The sequence below is a fragment of the Mytilus californianus genome, unplaced genomic scaffold, assembly GCF_021869535.1.
Source record: "Mytilus californianus isolate M0D057914Y unplaced genomic scaffold, xbMytCali1.0.p SCAF_18, whole genome shotgun sequence".
Lineage (NCBI taxonomy): Eukaryota > Metazoa > Mollusca > Bivalvia > Mytilida > Mytilidae > Mytilus > Mytilus californianus.
Genome location: NW_026262666.1, coordinates 10,293,347 through 10,313,170, shown reverse-complemented (window position 1 = coordinate 10,313,170; position 19,824 = coordinate 10,293,347). Strand labels below are relative to the sequence as shown.

Genomic DNA, 19,824 nt, shown 5'->3' with positions numbered 1-19,824 from the left:
CTGGGAGAGTCAGAACTCCAGACTTTTTGGGATGTAACTACTTTGTCATTCTTTGGGCAATTAACTGAGCAATATTTAAAAAAAAAAGAACCTTTTCCTTTGTTTTTACTTTGTTGTAAAATAATTCTTAGACTTTGGTGATGTATTTTTTTTAGCTGGAGTTATTTCCCTTCCATGCAGGGAATAGCCCTAAACAAGAAATTTGTTTGATGATCATTACATTATAGAAGCTAAAGTCCCAAAAAATATAGCGACTGCAGGGTTTTTTCCCCATTATACCACATTGGCCCATATGTATGAACTTGAATGTGCTCATTATAAAATTATATTTAACCTGCAGTTCTGACCTTTTAAATCTGAAAAGCCAAAAAGAAAAAAATGCTAGTGTGTTTATTTTAATTATTTTAAAAAAGGGAAAAATGGAAATTCTGGATATGCTAGTTGTTGAAAGGCAGCTGACATTTTTCCTGGGATGTAGATATGTACTCTAATGGAAGTTTTGGCTGTATAATTTAATATGAAAAAAACTTATCAGAATTGTATATATGAACAGGCCCTTTTTACAGCCAAGGAGGTAACAAGGTTAACTTTGTAGCTTAGTGATAATAGCTTCTTTTAGCCATTAAAACTTATAGTGATCAGAACTTTTAACATAAATTGCTTCATTTTTTCAGGATTCCAATAAAAAAAATTATTTGAATATATTTTAAATCTTAAATTTTTCAAAGATTTTAATCTCCCAAGTTTTTTTTTCAAGAAAAAGCTGCTTTTCTAGAATACTAAACTTTGTGGTTTTATTTTATTGAGTCCCTAAAGCTCACAGTTTGCCATCAATTATTATAAATGTGCAAAAATGAAACTTTTTGTATGTGATTTTGCTGCCTCTTATACTGTTGAAATGAAATGAATACAATTTTATTATTATGTATTTTCTTTCTGTAAATGCATGCATACTATATGTATCATGTAACCAAATGTAATTTACAGTATTGTTATAAAATGAAATAATAAAAGCATGCTAACTTTTTTTTTTTTTTTTTTTTTTTTATAAAATTTTTTTTAGTGAATAAGCATGCATTGAATGTTCTAATTTAACCTTTTCAATGAAGTTATAAAAAAAAACAGCTATTAGATAACATACTAATGATTTTATAATCAGAATTTGTGCTTAAAGTGGAGTAAGCATATGGTCAAGGCTCAGGCGCATTTCAACACTCAACATTTCAAGGTATATAATGCACAACTACGCCACAACCAAAAACTGAGTGACATGTGTGTGTGGCTAGAATATTAAGTTAAAAATGAATATTTGCAAAGAGCTTCAGGTTTTTTTTGAAGCAATGAGGTCCCTTTAAGGTTGACATAACAAGTATTAGAGGGAGGGGCATGACACGTTTTTGGGTGTGGAATATAGGGGTAAAAAATAAGTTTTGAGGAAAAGGAAGGAAAAAAAGTGGGAAACAGGGAAATATAACAAAAAAAAAAGCGAGATTTGGGAAATAAGCACCCTAGAGAGAGTGTTCAAAATGCTAAGGTTTCATGATTTTCAAGAAATAAGCCTGCTTTAGGTGTTATGTTTTGTTGGCTTAGTTGTGCAAACGTTTGTGTAAAAATGTTGAAATTGTTGATTTTTTACGTTGCTGAATATTATTTTTTATCACAAAATTCATTTAATATTCCTTTTTGTTAAAAGTTAACTCACAAACTTGTATCACTTTTGACATAACAATTACATTGTCATTGAATATTTTGTTTTTTTCTGTTGTGAAATCACAATATTATCGACACATTTATTTAATTTCATTGTTTGATTCAGAATTACACTTCTAAGCAGGAGATTCAGATTATATACATGTAACAATCAAACAGCAGTCATCGGCTCTCTGAAAAGGGGTTTTGTAGGATGAGGGCCTGGAAGGGAGTTGTGGGATAAGGGTCTAAATTAAGCACCTTACTTCAGAAAGAACATTTCATATACCGATATAGTGTTAATTCAAATTATTGCGAATCACTGAGTATTGGTAAAGTGCAATATTTGATAATTAATGCAATTGGAAAAAAAATTTGAAGCAAAATCACTTCTAACATTATAAATAAAAGTTTTTATTATTGCCAACCTAATACTGTTGCATTTTTCGCCTTGATCAAAACATCCCAATAATTTCTGAATTTACAATACAGTATATTTTTTAGCAATCTTCATAATCTTGTAAAATATTGTCATTCTGAATGGGGAAATGAGCTTCAACACACCCCCTTTTCTGTCAGCCTGATGATTGCTGTTCTTCATAACAGACATCAATATTGGAACTGACAAACTCATACACTGAATTATAATTAAAGTTAACGTACATGTATAAATAGCTTGATAGAAACGTACATAATAGGCAACCCCCCCCCCCCCCCCCCCCCCCCCCTTCCCAAAAAAAAGTGTTACCGTGAATCTTTAATCAAGGTTTACTGTATATACCTATGTGATATTGGAAGCAGGGTATGGTGTCCTATGGAGGCATATTGTTAGTTTTTTTCTAGGGATAATTCGATAAATTTTACATTTACTGTAAATGGGAACCTCTGCAAAAACATCACAGTTTGTGTGAATTATGATTTCTTGGTTCACCCCATTTTTGCTAGATCAATCAACCAACATGAAGTTGCAAGGCTTCATTCCGAGGATTTTATATAAAAAAAAAGGTTCTCCTGCATGAGATCTTAAATTTTTCTTGATTTTTTTTGTAGTTAGACGCATATTTTTAATAACAATGATGATAATGATGATAGATGGCCCATATTTTTTATGAAATTAATTGTGAGTTTTAAGAATGAAAAATACAAAATGCAATTTTTAGAAAAAATCTCAACGAGAAAGGTTGGTAAAACAAAATAGAAAATTCAGTTTAATGGTAGAAAAAAACATTCAAGGAGGAGGAATTTTAGTTATAATAAAGGGGGATAATTCAATTCTTAGATGTTTTATGTGTTCAGGTAGCATTTGCTAGCGATGAAGATCTTGAACAGGTAAATTAGGGTTTGGTTACATGTGAAGGATGTTTTGATTGTGGACACCAGGTTTTGGTTTTAGGCAAAAATATTTGTGTGTGCATTGATAAACTCAGAATTGGGAACATAATAGTGTATTAAACACTGGGAAAAGAGCAAGTGAGGCAAGGACTGGAATTTATTACACTTTTAATCTTTTATAATGTAATAAAAAAACTACAGAAATTCAGAAAATTTTGGACACCAATAACAACCAAATCATTCAAGAGAGAAAATGAACAAAAAAACAAACATACACAACAACGTATGGACTTGTTGCAGACACATGTTATAGGTTTGTAATGGTTTTTGAAAACCATATGAATTGGTTGTCCACAAATTCTGTTTTCACAGGGTCAAGGGTCAATTTTCAATCTATTTTAACTTTAAAACATGCAATAGTATGCAGTTTTAGAGGGTACTGGGTCATTGGTAAATTTTTGAAATATTTGTTTCTAAATTTGGTGATGGCTATGATGGCTAATGAATGTAGGTAAGAACAAATACATTGTTTCATTTCATTGATCAGACACTTATAAATAAGAAAACCTGTTTAAACTTATTCAAAACTATTTTTAGACTATATTTAGGTAATTTAGAGATTAACAAACTGTATAGATACCAGTCTCATGTTAAAGACCGATGTTGCCTACAAGATCACTTTTTTTCATTGGGTTGCTGCCTCAATAAGTTGGTGCATTTTGTACTATCTTATCTCGATTTAAATTTGAACTCTTTTTAAATATTTTTTTATTTGAAAAATCTCTAAAAGTGATTAAAAATTATTCATAAAGTTAACATTTTCATAAAAGAAAGTCAGCTCTTAAGATTGAAAAATTTATTATAAGGGTACCTAACCTTCTTATTATACCCCTAGTGAACTTTTGTAACTGTCACATTCTTACTAGGAGTGACAAAAAATAAAAAACAAAAGTATCTATATAACCATGTCTAACATTGATGAAATGGTTTTGATTAACAATTGAATACTAATAGCAATGATTATAAAACTTTTCTAATTTGAATTCAATTCCAGGCTCCATTGTATCCAAATAAGTGAGCTAAATTATAATTCCATAATTTAGTTAGATGCTGTATCAATTTATGTATTAAAAAATTATTATTGTCACCCATTTATTGCTACAGATTTGCTTTGGTTAGAGAGTACTAGATTTAACGCATGTTTAAATTACCAAAATATATTATTCACGTACTTAGGGATCTCACTTAGATAAGCCCTTGAGTCCTAGACTCATTCGTCATTGAGACTGAAATAATAAATTATATTCAATTATTACATTGATAATGTGTTTCTGGGCATACTCACCCTGGTCAGAAATGATGAGTCCCTGGACCTGTTTCAAAAATAGTGAGTCCTGGACCTGACTTTAAACATGCTTAGCACATAGCAGGATAAGATACAAAAAATTCAGACCAGTTGTTTTCTCCCTTTATCAAGGTGAGGTTTTGATAGGTATTATAGAATTTAGAAGACTGATTTTTGTGTTTGTTTATTTTAGGTACATTTCTCAACATATTTATAACATTGTTATTTTGTACACAGTTTTATGTGATTGTTTCTTATTGAATGTTTGAAATCTGCTATAATTTGCAATTGATGTCTTAAAATTGAAGATATAATATATAATGTTAAAAGTTAACTTCAGAAAAGTCTTAAGAAAATTGAAACTTTTGAAATTGTTCATATTTGTCTTCTTTTTTTAAACCAATATTCTAAAATACATTAATCTATTTAGGTACAGACACAAAAGTTCCGTGACCCACTTTTGTCTCAAGGCCGTGAACGTAGCGAGGAGGAGCGCACAATAATGAGATGCATGACTGGTTACAATTACACGGACAAGGATATAGACCAAGTCAAGTTACCTCCCTTACCTCTTGTGCCACTAGGAAGACATGGCACAGACAGTATTAAGTGGCTTCAGATGCCACTGCATAATATAGAGAGTACTCCACGAATGGCTAGCAGGTATACATATGTAATTTATGAATAGTGATTTGTGTATTTCTGTAGTGTGGTTATAAGTGTGTTTTAATAGTGTGGATATTTTGTGTGTTCATAATTGCATGTGCCTGATTCTTTAAATTACTTATCTGTATTTTTAGCAAACTTTCTCACTTTTGAAACATGTGATATATATTTCAAGTTTTTTTTAGCAAAATTTTGTATCAAAATACTTGCTGTTGGTATTTTTGATGAAATTAAAAACTTTTTTTAATGTTGTCAGTCCAATTTTTTCATCAGTTCTAAAATGAATTATGGTCTTGAATTGAAAACTACATGTTTGTGTTATATTAATGTTTTATTCCAAATCAGCTTAAAGTACAAACATCAATAAGCTCGGTTGCTACAATCATTTAATTTTTCTGTGGTGTTATTTTCACACTTTTAAATATTAATATGTGAAATTATCAACAATATTGATGCATATATCAATACATATACAAAACTAATTATTCACAGTACTGACACCATATTACCAAAATACAGCTGTAGGACCCACTTTTTAACTTATCTTCAAGTTTTTCTAAGAATTATAAAGTCAGTTGGTAGTGAAGTAAAAAAAAATATGCGCTTGACATTATAAAAAAGACAAAAATTACTCATTTTGCATTTAAGTTACTGAAGTCATTCTTGAAATTAGTAATGTTCTTTAAAGTTTTTGCATTCATGCTTGTACAGTTTTTTCTATCATAAAATCATGAATTATCTCCCTTTGATATGATTATGAATTTATTCTTGTGGCCTTACAAAGTCTTCATTATTAATTTTTTATAGTTACAAATTTTAAGCACAATACCATATTTGTAATCATCGTAAACTCTCTAGATTTATTTCTTAGATGATATGTTGTGTTAAGGAACTTAAGTTCCTCATTGATTTTAACCCATATCTTCTTTTATTCATACCAACAATATAATTCTTAGAAACATAAGCATATATCACACACAGTCAAACGTCAGAACATCCTTAACATTCAAAATAAAAATTGTGTCAACTAAAGACTGGTAGTGTTTAAAAAAAAATCAAAATTTGATTTTTTTCTATTTATTTCTTGTCTTCAATACGTATGGTCATAGAAATAGAAAAATCTGTCTTGATACTGACCCCCATTTTCTGTAGAAAAGTGAATGTGTGTGTGTGTGTGTGTGCATGTGAGCTACAATACAATATGAACATTAGACTTGGCACATATTTTTTTTGTATTTTTCGGAAGGAATTTTTGTACACTAAACTTCCACAGAAAATTTTGTGAAATTAATTTATTTCCTTAGAACTGGATCTTAAAGGTTTTTTTTTAATGATCAAATTACAGTTGATACTGTCTTACTGATAGTACTAAGAAATGTGTGCCAAGTCAGTTTTTCTGTAGGTTTTCTGTAACTTTTCCCAGTTAGTGTACAAGTGTTAGAGGACAATTTCTGTAGATTTGAAGGTGAACTTTTCCTGTAGATTATTTGATACATATTCTGTAGATCTGAATATTTTACTATGTTTTTCCCTGTAGAGTAAGATTTGAGGTAAGGAATATTTAGAAATTAGACTAGTCAGTAACCCATGCATATTTAGAACCTTAATCCTGCCTCTACCTTTTAGATACCTTGCCCTTAATTATTGTTCGTTTAAATTTACTGTTAATACTTTTAAAGGCTAGTTTAGTTAAAAAGTCAAAATACCAATTTTTAACAGTGTAATACTATTTTCATTTAGTGTAAATCGTCATAATATACAGATTTCATATAGGTAAAAAAAAATTTCTGGGAGATTCTTTAAAATCTATGTTAAAATTCATAGTTATTTAAATTAACTGTTATTGTTAATACTATTTATGGCTAGTGTAAATAGTCATGATATACAGATTTTCATTTAGGTCAAATGTACCTTTGAAAGTTTGGTGTTAATGGCAGAGATTTGATAGTTTAGAGTTCTTGAAATCTTTTTTAGCCTACAAATATTATGGTCCCTGTGAAAATTTGATGCTCCTGTATTTGCAGTCAAACTTTTGCTATCCATTATTTTAATACATGTAATTTAGATTAGGCCAATTATATATAATACCATATAATATATAATATATTGATATACAATGTTTTCTGGAACACTGTATAGTCTGTGTTAAAATTCATAACTTGTTTAGTCTCTGGGTAGTTTAGAGGTTGGCAATATGATATGAGCACTTGTTCTTGAACACTATTGAAATGTTGATCTCTTGAAGTCTTTTCTCATTTTATTATTTTGGCGGTATTGATTATTGATGAATTCGCCAAATCTTTTATATTAAGAAATTAGTTCCATTTGTGTTAATTTTCTTCAATACTTAATTTAACATGATATGTTTTTTTTTTTTATCAAATTTTGAATTATGTATCTTATTTATACTTTCTTAGCATTTTTTAAGAATTAATGAAAATGTACAAATTAACAAGTTACGAAATTAAAAAAAATATATTTCAGCTTTACAAGGGCACTAACTAATATTCTGGCACAATAAATTGTTCTTTTGCATAGAAAGTTCAGTAGGGAATCAATGATAGTGAATATCAGATACCATGTAATCCTCACAAAACATATTTATAGGTCTATGTTTCTACATGCGTAAAATATGGCTAATATTTTCTGAAGCAAACATTACATGCACCTAAACTATCGACAAAGAGAACAGTTATGACACTCACAGGACAGTGAAAACTTCTCTGATGATCTGATGTGCAAACATTTGGATTTTTTTTTAACAGATTCATTTGCTGGGTTTAAATGATGATTTTTTAATGGAAATTTCATGAAATTTTATAATGACAGCATTGAACATTAATGAACCTGAACTCCTTTCTGCAAGTAAGGCCTATTCCATGGTAAAATTGAGAAAAACAAACAATGAGATTACACAAATTATTTCAATTCTGTGGAAAATATTCAAAAATTTATAAAGATGATAAAGATATGTATACATTTTAATGTTCTTCTGATGGTTTTGTTTTTAGTTATTTTACCATGGTTCTGATCATAAATATTGCAGCATGCTATATATTTTAATTGGAGTTTTTATTGCAATTGCACATCCTATTGTATTAAGCATAGACTGAATATCTCAATAATTATATACTGAAATTAAAATACCAATTCTTCATAGGTTAAATTCATTAAGTTATATTTCAGATGTGGCTTTTTTAATTTGTAATCAGTTTACACTTGTGAGGAAACTATATATATATAAGTTGACACTAAAGAATATTTTGTAAATTTTTCAAATAAAATAGCTGAAATTTGAATTTTGTTTCTAGTGCAGTATTTTGCATTTGAACTGAGGAATAAGAATTTTGTCTCATCTCAAATAAATTAATACACAAATTATTCCTATATTTTTCATTGCACTTTTGACTTGAATATTTTTAGCAGACTTTTAAAAATCCAAGCTTGTTGATCCTGCCACCTACTGAACTTGCCTCTTCATTATTAGGACAAAATTTTGCCATTGTCCAGTTTCTGTCTTTTATTTTTGCCATTTATGCTATTAACTTTTAGATAACTAAATTATTGTTTCTTATGAAAGAATAAAAAACATAGTTTAATACTTATTGCTTTATTCATTATATAATCTTATATGCTTATTGTATATATGAACAACTTACAATAATTTCTTTTTATAATTTATTGATTGTTCACATGAATCTCTTCAGGACTGAATAGCCTTGAAAAGATTCGGTCAAAAGCGAAATTTTAGGTGCTGCAAAGACTTTGATGGGGTTGCAGACTAGTAAACTTTGTAAAAGGGAGTTATGTCCCCATGATAGCAAAATACAGTAAAAAACCTTGCCCTAGCTATGGACTGCAAAGACTCTGATGGGGTTGCAGACTAGGGAACTTTGTAAAAGGGAGTCATGTACCCTAAATAGGAAAAAACAGTGAAAACCCTTACCCAAGCTATGCGCTGCAAAGACTGGGCTGGAGGTTGCAGAATAGTTAACTTTGTCAAAGGGAGTTATGTCCCCTAAAAAGCAGAATACAGCATAAACATTTTCAGTATGCAATGCAAATGATCAGAAAACACTTAACAGATAGGAATCTAATCCATTTTATGTTTATCTACAAAACTACTTTTAGACCAAATAACTTCTACAGTTTTGAAACTTGTGTAAAAAGCAGCAAAATGAATATAGAAAATTATCAAAATAAGTCTCAACTAATTTGAAAGTCTCATTTAATTTTCTTGATTTAGTTGAAACCACTATTATAACCATGCTCCTGAACTCAGACTTATATTATCACTTACATATATAACCTTAAGGTCAAGGTACAGTAAATGGGCTATGAACTTTCTATACAAATATTCACCTACTTTTAAAGAATTCATTCAGTAATATTTCAGAAAATAAGAGATAAATGTATCATTTTTTCAATTTTCAGTTAAAGTTCAACGAAAGTTGTATGCAAAATTAGTGTCATAGCCCATTTACTGGACCTTGACCTTAAGTGCACTCACACCCTCATGTGAAAGGTGGTGGAAACAATATCTTCATGATGATATAAAGCAATATTACATATGGTGTAGCATTCTCCTGTTTTCATTGGATATTACGATCACGTGTTTGAAAGGTTATTTTATGTATCCGAAGCCTTGTTTCTATTTTTTTAAGTATATTGACACTATGTTTCTATTTATATGTATATTGACGGTCAATATGAAAAATCTTGCTAAATTTAGATTAATGACGTCACACACATAACAATCATGGAGGAAGCACCGCAGCAGATGAAAAGAAAATTTGCAAGTTTATCACAAGAATTTTTATGTTAAAACACAGACGCTAAGAATACAAGAAAGCAAACACAACAAGCTATGAAGTTGTTCAAAGAATATTGATATTTTGAATAACATGTTCAAATTCTAGCAAAATACAATTTAAAAATACACTGGAAATTACTTGGGATTCATAGGAGCAGACGACACTGAATTTTATATTTCATATATATGCATAATGGGGGATGTGAATTTGTTTTGTAAGAAGGGTTTTATATAAATCTAGAATTATTTTCAGGTATAGATTTTTTCACATTTATACATGAAAGTGGGGTGAATGAAACTCCCAAAGGCTAAAGCAGCATAAAAGAATTTTTGAAAACAGATTCTGCCTAGCTAAGCTTCTGAACAGGATATAATTTATTACACAAATTCCAAAGTCTCACATTTAGGTTTTATACTAGACTAAAACTATTATACTGACTTTTTCAAAAGATGAGTCATGATTAGGATGTATTATTACTGTGGTAAAAATAATGACTGAGGTGGATGTAAGGATTTGCTTATTTACAGATATTTACAGAGGCCGAAGGCTGAGGTTTAAAATATTTTCTTAGATTAGTAAACCTTGTATACATAGAGTAAAAGGAAATTATTTAATTTACAATATAGCACATCTGTCTATGTTTGATGTTGCACAAGTCTTTATAGTTAATGTTACAAAGGATGCAGTTGATGGGCCTATAAAAAAAGTCAATAAACAGTAATATTACAAGGGATTTGAACCAATCAGAAAAGTCAATATATAATGTAACTAGGGATTTAAACCAAGCAGAAAAGTCAAAATATAATGTAACTAGGGATTTGAACCAAGCAGAGAAGTCAATATATAATGTAATTAGAGATCTGAGCCAATCAGACAATGTTGAATTCAATGAACCATTTATCTATATTTACAGAAGGAGGATGCAGGGTGTCTTCAACCAGTGTAACGTAGATTTTGAGGAATGGTCTCAGTCACAGTACAACCACAGTCTAGTCGATGAAGAACTTCACATACAGAAAAAGAGAATGTTTACAGAAGTTCCACCCTTTAACAGACCCCCCAAAAAGGTTCAAGGTCTCAAAAAATGTGTTTCATATGATAGTTATACACAAGTTATTCCTGAGGATATGTTTATTAGTAACATGGACTCAATTCAAGAGGAAAAATTGGCCTTTACCATGGAACAGACTCAGAATGGAATAGATCAACAAACAATGTCTGTCTCTTAATCAATGACCTTGTCCTTTGTAGCTTGAACTCAATCACTATGGCAATAAAAGTGCATTTTTTTGTGTAAAAGTGAGAATTATAGATGTGAACAGGAGCTTAAGTCTTAATTTGCATTTATTGATTGTCAATTTATGACATAAGCGGCTTGTAATGTTTGACTCTTCGTTTCGTTAATTCTTAAAATGACTGTTTGCTTTGTACATAGATGGGGCACAAGTTTTACTGATGTTTGTAAAATAATTATGACGAGAAATTGTTTTGATTTTTTTGATTATTTTTTTTTATGCCATTGCTTAGTTTCATGTCTCTTTTTCTCTGTTAATTACCTTTTTTTCCACGAATTGAATAAGTCTATTTATGATTTATATTATGTTCAAAATAAATTTTAAAATCATAGTACACTGTTTTTATTTTACATTTTCACATATTTGTTACCAAAACACTGTATTATGTATACAATCTTTTTTTTTTTAGCATTCCTTCATACTTATTTTCATCTTTAATAGTTCTGCAGAACTAGAAGATAAAGTTACTGTGAAATTGTGAATATTTCCATGCTTTTTCTGGTCCAATTTTTCTTAATTTTATACGCCACGAAATAGCCCAAAAGCGGTGCTTAAAAGTGGCGTTAAAACACCAAAAATCAATCAATCAATCTTAATTTTATATAGATAACTAATAATTGCTTTATTAATTTGGTCCTGGCAGTGTGTTTAATTAGATGATTTTGAGTTTGAAAAGAGTAAAAAAAAGTACCTTGGGTATAGATCTTGATTATTAATAAATTCAACAACTTTTTGTTTTTGGGGGGAGGGGAGAGGGGTCTTTAAATTGCAAAAAGCATGATTGTTATTTTTTGTACAAGTACAATAAAAAAGGGAAAGATTGGCAGGCAATAGTTTTATATAACACCTGTGAAAGATTTTGATACCCTGCAGTTTAAGAACTGTGAACTTATAAAAAGAATGTGTAAGATGGACTTGAAAAACTCAAACTAACAAAATGAAAAAGAATAATGAAAATTCAAACTAACAAAACGAAAAAGAATAATGAAATAAGTTATTAATTTTTTACATATTATGTGTTGAAAATGTTTTGAATTAACAACAACTTGTTCATTTTGTTTTATAATTTTATGTGTCATTTATATTATTGATTTAATGTTTTATACTAATGCATGTAGAAAAAAGTCTTCTTTTTTTTTTTTGCTATCTTCCTATCCGTGGTACAAATTTGTAAATTTTCAACAACAAAAAAGTACTTTGTACTCATTTCTAAATCACTTTTAATTGAATTTGTATCATTTAACTCTGAAATAGTGGATGGTTACAATTGAAATGAGTTCAAAATATTAGAAAAAAAAAAATCATATGAAATATACCAGTGGAATTGAATGGCCTTTTTTACGTACTGTACATTTTGAGCAATTTCATTTTAAAAGTATATTATTTATAAGGACATATTACATGTATGAACAAATACTATTAAAAATCAAAATACTGTAAAATGCACCATTTCTCTCAAAATATGCTTAATCAAATGTGATTTTGAAACATACAAAGTGGCCTTAGAAAGAACAGATCATTTGATTTGATTTTAGGGCAAATGGCATTGAATAATATTTTTAACATATTGCCTTTCGTTTTCGTTACTTACTTGAGTTTTAAACATTTTTAATGTAATACAAGTGATAGAAAAGGACTGAAGTTTTAAATACAGTTTAGACTCGTTTTATACTGCTGACCCACGACTGAAATCCGTTTTTAAAAACATTTAACTCTTCATATGTTTGTGGTCCAAACAAAAAGCTAAAGCTAATGCCCAAAGTCTCAAGAGGTAAAACATCTAATTAAACAGGATAAGAGTTTTTCTTAATAACCAAGGCTCATAGCAATACATCTTTTGAGTACTATTATCGTACTCAGACTCAGAAATCAACCAATGAAAATATTGGATTTGGTGTTTTGTTTACAAATTTTGTACTCTGAGTACTGAGTAAAGTTTTATGACTGTAAGCCCCAGTATATGTTTCAAAGTGTGTGCACAAAATAATTTGTATATAGGTTTATTAGATAAATTAATTTCTTGTTTAAAGCATTTTAAATTTTCTCATGTAGATAACATCTACTTACCATGAGTTATCTTCTCGTTGCTACCTGTATAAATCTCAATCAAATATTTTTTTTTCAAATTTTTTTACTGAATGTCATCATTTTGGTCTTCCAATAACTATTTTAAGGGAATTTTAAGATAATCTAACAATTTTTCAAGTTACGTTTGTGAACCTATTCTCTAGTTACAAACTTATCTATGCATTTATCAATGTACAATGCTAGTCATTGTGTGCAGTGTGTGAAACCAAAGTCGGCGTCAAACGTGTAAATAATAAAAGAGCTTCTATTTTAACTAGCAGAGAATAGATATAACGCTTATTTGTCCTAATCAAAACATTAAATGAATTTGTTTCTCGAAATTTTGCTTTATTTTGTGTATTACTTAATTGTTTAGACATATGTGTAGATGTATTTGTACCCTCCTGTAAAATACAAACCATATGAAAATTAGATTAGTTTATAGAAGACAGTTTTGTAGGACAGGTTTAACCCTTTCAACCAAGTGGGAAACTTACAGACCTTTTTTTAACTTTAATTTTGTCATTAAAGCTTTAATGGGAGCACTGCCATCTTTTAAAAATGATGGACCCATAAAAAAAAGTACTTAAGTATACTTAGTATGGGTTCAAAGTTGAAATTTCAATTTAACCATGTGTTTCTGTTTTTGATATTTACAGGTTTCACTGAAGCATTTTCTTTACTCCTTTGGACAGGATTATCTTTTGATTAATCATGTCATGTATTATTACATTTCAAAATGTGACTTTGTGAAATTATTTGTCTCTTGTTTCATGAAATGTGTTTGTTATGAAATCTGTGATATTACTCAATATGTTGAGAATACATTTAATGAAAACTGACTTGTTTTTTTATGTATATACATCTGCAAATCTTTGCATGAGTAATATGTTCTATTTTTGTCTCGCCTTGATGGAGTCAAAAAGCGAGACATAGGTATGCTGTTTCCGGCGGCAGCGGTGCCGGCGTCAACAATGTATTAGTTTGTGATTAGGTCTAGTTCATGGTGAGCCACTAGTGGTAGGTCAATGATATTTGATATGCAGTTGTATTAGAATTGGCACATCTCATTTTCATGGAGATTATTTGGCCCTGTCCCCTCAGTCATGGTCTATTGACTTTGAAACTTTTGCTTAGTGTAAATGTATTAGTTTGTGATTAGGTCAGTTTATTGGGAACCACTAGTGGTAGGTCAATGTTATTTGGTATGCAGTTATATCACCACTGGCATATCTCATTTCCTTGGAGATTATTTGGCTCCGCCCCCTTAGTCATGGTCTATTGACTTTGAAAATTTTACTTAGTTTACATGTATTAGTTTGTGATTATGTCAGTTCAAGGGGAACTATAATTAGTAGGCCAATGTAAATTGGTATTCAGTTGTATAAGCATTGGCACATCTCATTTCCATGGAGAATATTTGGTCCCTCCCCCTCAGTCATGGTCTATCGACTTTGAAACTTTTGCTTAGTTTACATGTATTAGTTTGTGATTAGATCAGTTTAAGAAGAACTGCTAATGTTAAGTCAATGATATTTGGTATGCAAATTTATTTGCATTTGAAAGTATCATTTCCATGGAGATTATATAGCCCCACCCCCTCATCATGGTTCATTGACTTTGAAATTTTTACATAGTTTACAAGTTAATGTTTGTGTTTAGGTTTGTTTAAAGGGGACAACTTAATAAGTCAATGGTATTTGGTATGCAGTTGTATTAGCATTGGCACATCTCATTTCCATGGAGATTGTTTAGCCATGTACCTTCAGTCATAGTTCATCGACTTTGAATATTTGCATAACTTATATGTTAAAGTATTACTATTTTAATTTCAACATTTGCATTATCAAAATTACAAAAAGGCGAGACATATCTCTGTGATAACAGTTTATGTTGTTGGTATACTAAGCTTCTATTTTCATGGTACTTGTGTTTATTCTATTATCTTGGTGACAAGAATTTGTGCTTTTTACCTCAGGTTGACTTTTAACCATTAAGACTGAAAATCAACAAGGGTCGTCCATTATTGATAATAGTAAAGCGTACAAAATCTGATGAAGTTATTATACCCCATGCAACAAATTTGCATAGGGTATAATCTTTATGACCTGTCAGTCCTGTTCTTGTCATCGCAACTTCTGAAACCACTCAAATTCTAGGAGAAATGGCCCTTTGAAATTAACATTTTGGCCTAATATACTACTGCAACAGTTTTTCATCGCAACTTCTTTGAAACCATACAGCAGAATTTCATGAAACTTTGTAGATAATAAGTACATACTATGTATATGTGCATATTGACAGGAAATTATAATTTAATTTATCTTTATCTAAAGTTATGCCCCTTTGAACATAGAATTTTTGCCTAAATATACTATACCACTTCAACAGTTTGTCATTGCAACTTCTCTGAAACTACACTACAGAATTTCATGAAGCTTTGTATTTTAATTTATTTAGAAGTTATGCCCCTTTGAACATAGCATTTTGGCCTAAATATGCTACTTCAACAGGTTGTCATTGCAACTCCTTTGAAACCACACAACAGAATTTCACGAAGCTTTGTAGATACTGAGGACATATTATTTAGATGTGCATATTGACAGGAAATTATAATTTAATTTAAATCTAGAAGTTATGCCCCTTTGAACATAGAATTTTGGCCTAAATATACTACTTCAACAGTTTGTCATTACAACTTCTCTGAAACCACACAACAGAATTTCATGAAACTGTGTTGATAATATGGACACACAATGTAGATGTGCATATTGACAGAAAATTATGAATCAATGTTTTTTTCTAGGAGTAATGCCCCTTTGAACCTAGAATTTTGACCTAAAAATGTACTGTTACAGTTTATCAGCGCAACTTCTCTGTAACCACACAACAGAATTTCATGTCCATTGTTTGTCCTGTGATAAAATGGGGCGTGGTGTATGTGAGTGTGCTCACTAATTTTCTATAATTAGTTGTATAGTTGTGATTTCATCAATAGGTTTCCACACTTGACTTGTGTTGTAAATATGACTTTCTAGGTTCATTACTGATAGATTAAGCCATTCAGTTTGGATGGAAAAAATTGCTAAAATGGATCCTTGACCTCTGATCTCAGAGATTATTCTGCTTCATTCTACCTCCCAATTGGTCATGTGATTATGTGCTCCCCTCAAGGACACCAGGTCATGATTTTATCGAGTTCAAATCAAAGACAAGAAAGGTTTGTATAAGCTGAAGGTATAAAGCGAAATAGTTAACTGCTCTGTTTCAAGTTGGATTAATATATGAATAGATTGACATTATGGGTATATGACAATCTGACAGAAAACCAAACACCAAAATTGAACAAAACAGACATTTAGGGTCAACTACGTAAACTATGAATACAGAGAAATTTGTATTATATGTCAATAAGACAGAAACCCAAAGACATAAACAAATTATTGACAACTTCAGGTCAATATAAGCTCTTAAAAATAGCTTTGAAGCTCCCTGATTCATGAAAGTTTTCAAATAAAATTTTCAGATTTACGAAGTTGTTTCATCAAAATCAAATTCTCTGAGTGAAAAAGAACAATGTCTTGAATAAAAATAAAGCTAGAGGCTATAAAGAGCATGCATATGTGTCACTCACCTAATAATGATTGTTAGGTGTACAATATGAAGGTTTTACTACAAGTATCAAATAAACATTATCGATGATCCATGTAAACGAGAGGTATTATATAAAAATGAACTCTGCCAGACAAACATGTACAATTTACACTTTACATTCATACCATATACCAAATATAGTTAGCCTTTTGCTTATAGTATCTGATAAACCGACTCAATTACGAAAATTGATCATTGACTAATGAACCATAAAAAAAAATGAGGTCAAGGTGAGATGAACCCTACAAGGCAGACATGTTCATACACCAAACATAGTTTGACCCTTTGCCTAACGTATCCAAGTAGCATGAAAACTTAACATTGACCAATGAACCATAAAAATGAGGTCAAGGACAGATGATACCTGCCAGACAGACATGTACACCTTGCAATCATCCCATACACAAAATAGAATAGAGCTGACCTATCACTTATCAGTATCGGAAAAACGGGCCAAAAAACAAAAATTTAAAATTGACCAATGAAAATGAGGTCAAGGTCAGGTGAAACCTGCCAGTCTGACATGTACACCTTACAGTCATTCCATATCTGAGAAATGGACCTAATCACGTAACTTTAAACTTTGATCACTGATCCATGAAATGAGGCCAAGGTCAGTGAACTCTGTCTGACGGACATGTAGACCTTGCAAGGAACCAACACACCGAATATAGTTATCCTATTACTCATAATAAGCAAGAAATTCACATGAAAAAATAGCTCAACGTTTTTTTTAAGCAGTCACTGAACCATATAAAATTAAGTCGAAGCCAATGGACAAATACAGACGGAAACTTCATAACATAAGCATCTGTATATAAGGTATGAAGCATTGAGGTCTTATGTACCATCTGAAATATAAAGCTATGCAACTTTTTTTGCAGGCGAGACAAAAATGGTTTGGCACTGATTTTCAAAATTTGTCCAAGTCATTGTTGATGTAAACCTTTGCTATGAAAATCTAGAAAGATTTGTATACGTGATAATGCTTACATGTACAAGAATGGGTGGACTGACACATTGAATGATGCCTTGTATTTCTATGTTCTCGGCATGGCATTGCAGAGGACAAATACACAATTTTGCCTTAATTTCTTAAAAAGGAAGGCAATTTCCAGCATTTTTAAGGTGAAAGTACAAGAAAGCCTGTACATATGTCCATTTTCTCAACATGTTTGAAATTAGCTATAACTGTCCACTAAGCTGGACAAATACGTCTCGCATCCCATATTAACTAAAATACAGGGAATCAAAGGAGTTGATAATATTTTGAACTTTTTTCTAGTGTTTTATCTTAAGTTGTTCCAATCTACCTGTATAGACCCTGTATACATATTTGCATATTAGGATCTAACAATATACCTTATAAAATATGGGTACAATCCGAGACATAAATGTATTATATGTCTCTAATACAATGAACCGTGTTTGTAGAGTTACGATAACAAGGTAGAAGTCAGATTTCACTGAATGGGTCATTACTCAAGAAAACCCAATTGACTAGAATATCCTATCCATGTGCATATTAGGATCTAACAATGTATCAAATTCCATGTACATATGATAAACCATGATGAAAAGGTAGATGCTGGACAGGTCCAAAATTTAAGAAGCTCAAAGAGGCATGTCTCTTGGAAAATTCAATAGACTGAAACATCCTATCCAAATGCACATCTGTATATTAGGATCTAACAATATACCAAGATTTATGTAGATACGATAAACATTTCTGATAAGATTCAATCCACATGAACCGGCCTCTTCATATTAGGATCCAACCATTTCGTAAGTCCAATGCAGTCCGGGATGCGGTTTGATAAAATTGCTCCCCTTGTTTATTTCGCTCTCCTGTCAAATCATGTAATTTCGCTACCTCCAATGGTAGACGCGACAACGATGGAATCAGTTAGGAATTAGACAATTCTCATTGGTATCTTGAGTTGTTTAATAGTTGTTGCTTCAGGATAAATGCATGTTTTAGATTAATTCATAGTCACGAATAGCTGGAAGGGAAAGAAACGTGTTGCTACGAGAACCCGGAAACCGATGGTAGAAATTTTTAAAAAATAGGCAGGACAGGAGTTTTGAGTAAAAAAAAAGGCAGGATGAGATTATTTGCAAAAAAAAAGGCAGGATGACAATTTATGTAAAAAAAAGTCAAGATAAACTAAAAAGAAAAAGGCAGGACTGAATAGAGTGAAAAATAAAAAAGCAGGACCGAATAGAGGGAAAAATAAAAAGGCAGGACAACATTTTCCATCCTAAACCCCCCCCCCTGACTGGGGATCATTATTCAGCAATGTTATTAATTGGCTGGGGCGTGCGGGGTTAAACATATTTTCGTAGGTAAATAATATTGCCGTGGAACTTTTTTTTCAGGAGAGTGTAATAGAGTATTACTTTCTGTTGAGTGGAAATATGAAATAGAAGTCAATACGTTCTTGCTCAATCCTTTGTCGCTTTGAAGGCGTCATGCTTGTCATCCTCTGCCTAAGCAATGTGTTACTGTAATTTGAATTTCAAAATGACTGAGTGACGTTTCAAACGTACTGATCAACTCCACCGTAGCGAAACACATGACTGACATAATCAATAAAATATTACAGTAAATACGAGCGAAAAATATCTTTATAAGTAAAGAATTGTCGCATAAAAGTTAAATACACGCCCTCTACGCCCCCCTCTGGATCCGCCACTGTTAACTCAATTTCAATTATTCTATTTACCGGGTTATTGTAGTCCTACAATATAAGACAACGGAGGTTCATACCATTTACATTCAACGTTTTTTGTCGGATTTTTTTTTACTTTCAATGGTGCACGGTTGATAGTAAAAAAAAAAATCCTATAAAAACGTTGAATGTAAATGGTATGAACCTCGGAAGTCTTATATATAGTCCTATAATATAAGACCTCTGAAGTTCATATCATTTACTAGTAAATTCAACGTTTTTATCGGATT

The 19,824-nt window shown here is 30.8% G+C and overlaps 1 protein-coding gene across 10 annotated transcripts in view; it reads left to right on the top strand.

The window, feature by feature from the left end:
- The window catches only part of LOC127726701 (protein FAM228B-like), a 35,375-nt gene extending 21,325 nt beyond the window's left edge, over positions 1 to 14,050 (top strand). For 5 of the 10 annotated variants that reach the window (XM_052234167.1, XM_052234165.1, XM_052234161.1 and 2 more), the window contains 3 exons: positions 1,160 to 1,228; positions 4,797 to 5,029; positions 10,760 to 14,050. In XM_052234167.1, coding sequence (XP_052090127.1) covers positions 1,160 to 1,228; positions 4,797 to 5,029; positions 10,760 to 11,075 — 618 coding nt within the window. In that variant the 3' untranslated portion in view covers positions 11,076 to 14,050. Of the gene's footprint in view, positions 1 to 553; positions 575 to 1,159; positions 1,229 to 2,985; positions 3,019 to 4,796; positions 5,030 to 6,569; positions 6,583 to 10,759 lie in introns of all 10 variants that reach the window. The other 5 variants (XM_052234164.1, XM_052234163.1, XM_052234168.1 and 2 more) reach the window with 4 other exon arrangements.
- Positions 14,051 to 19,824: the final 5,774 nt, after the last annotated feature.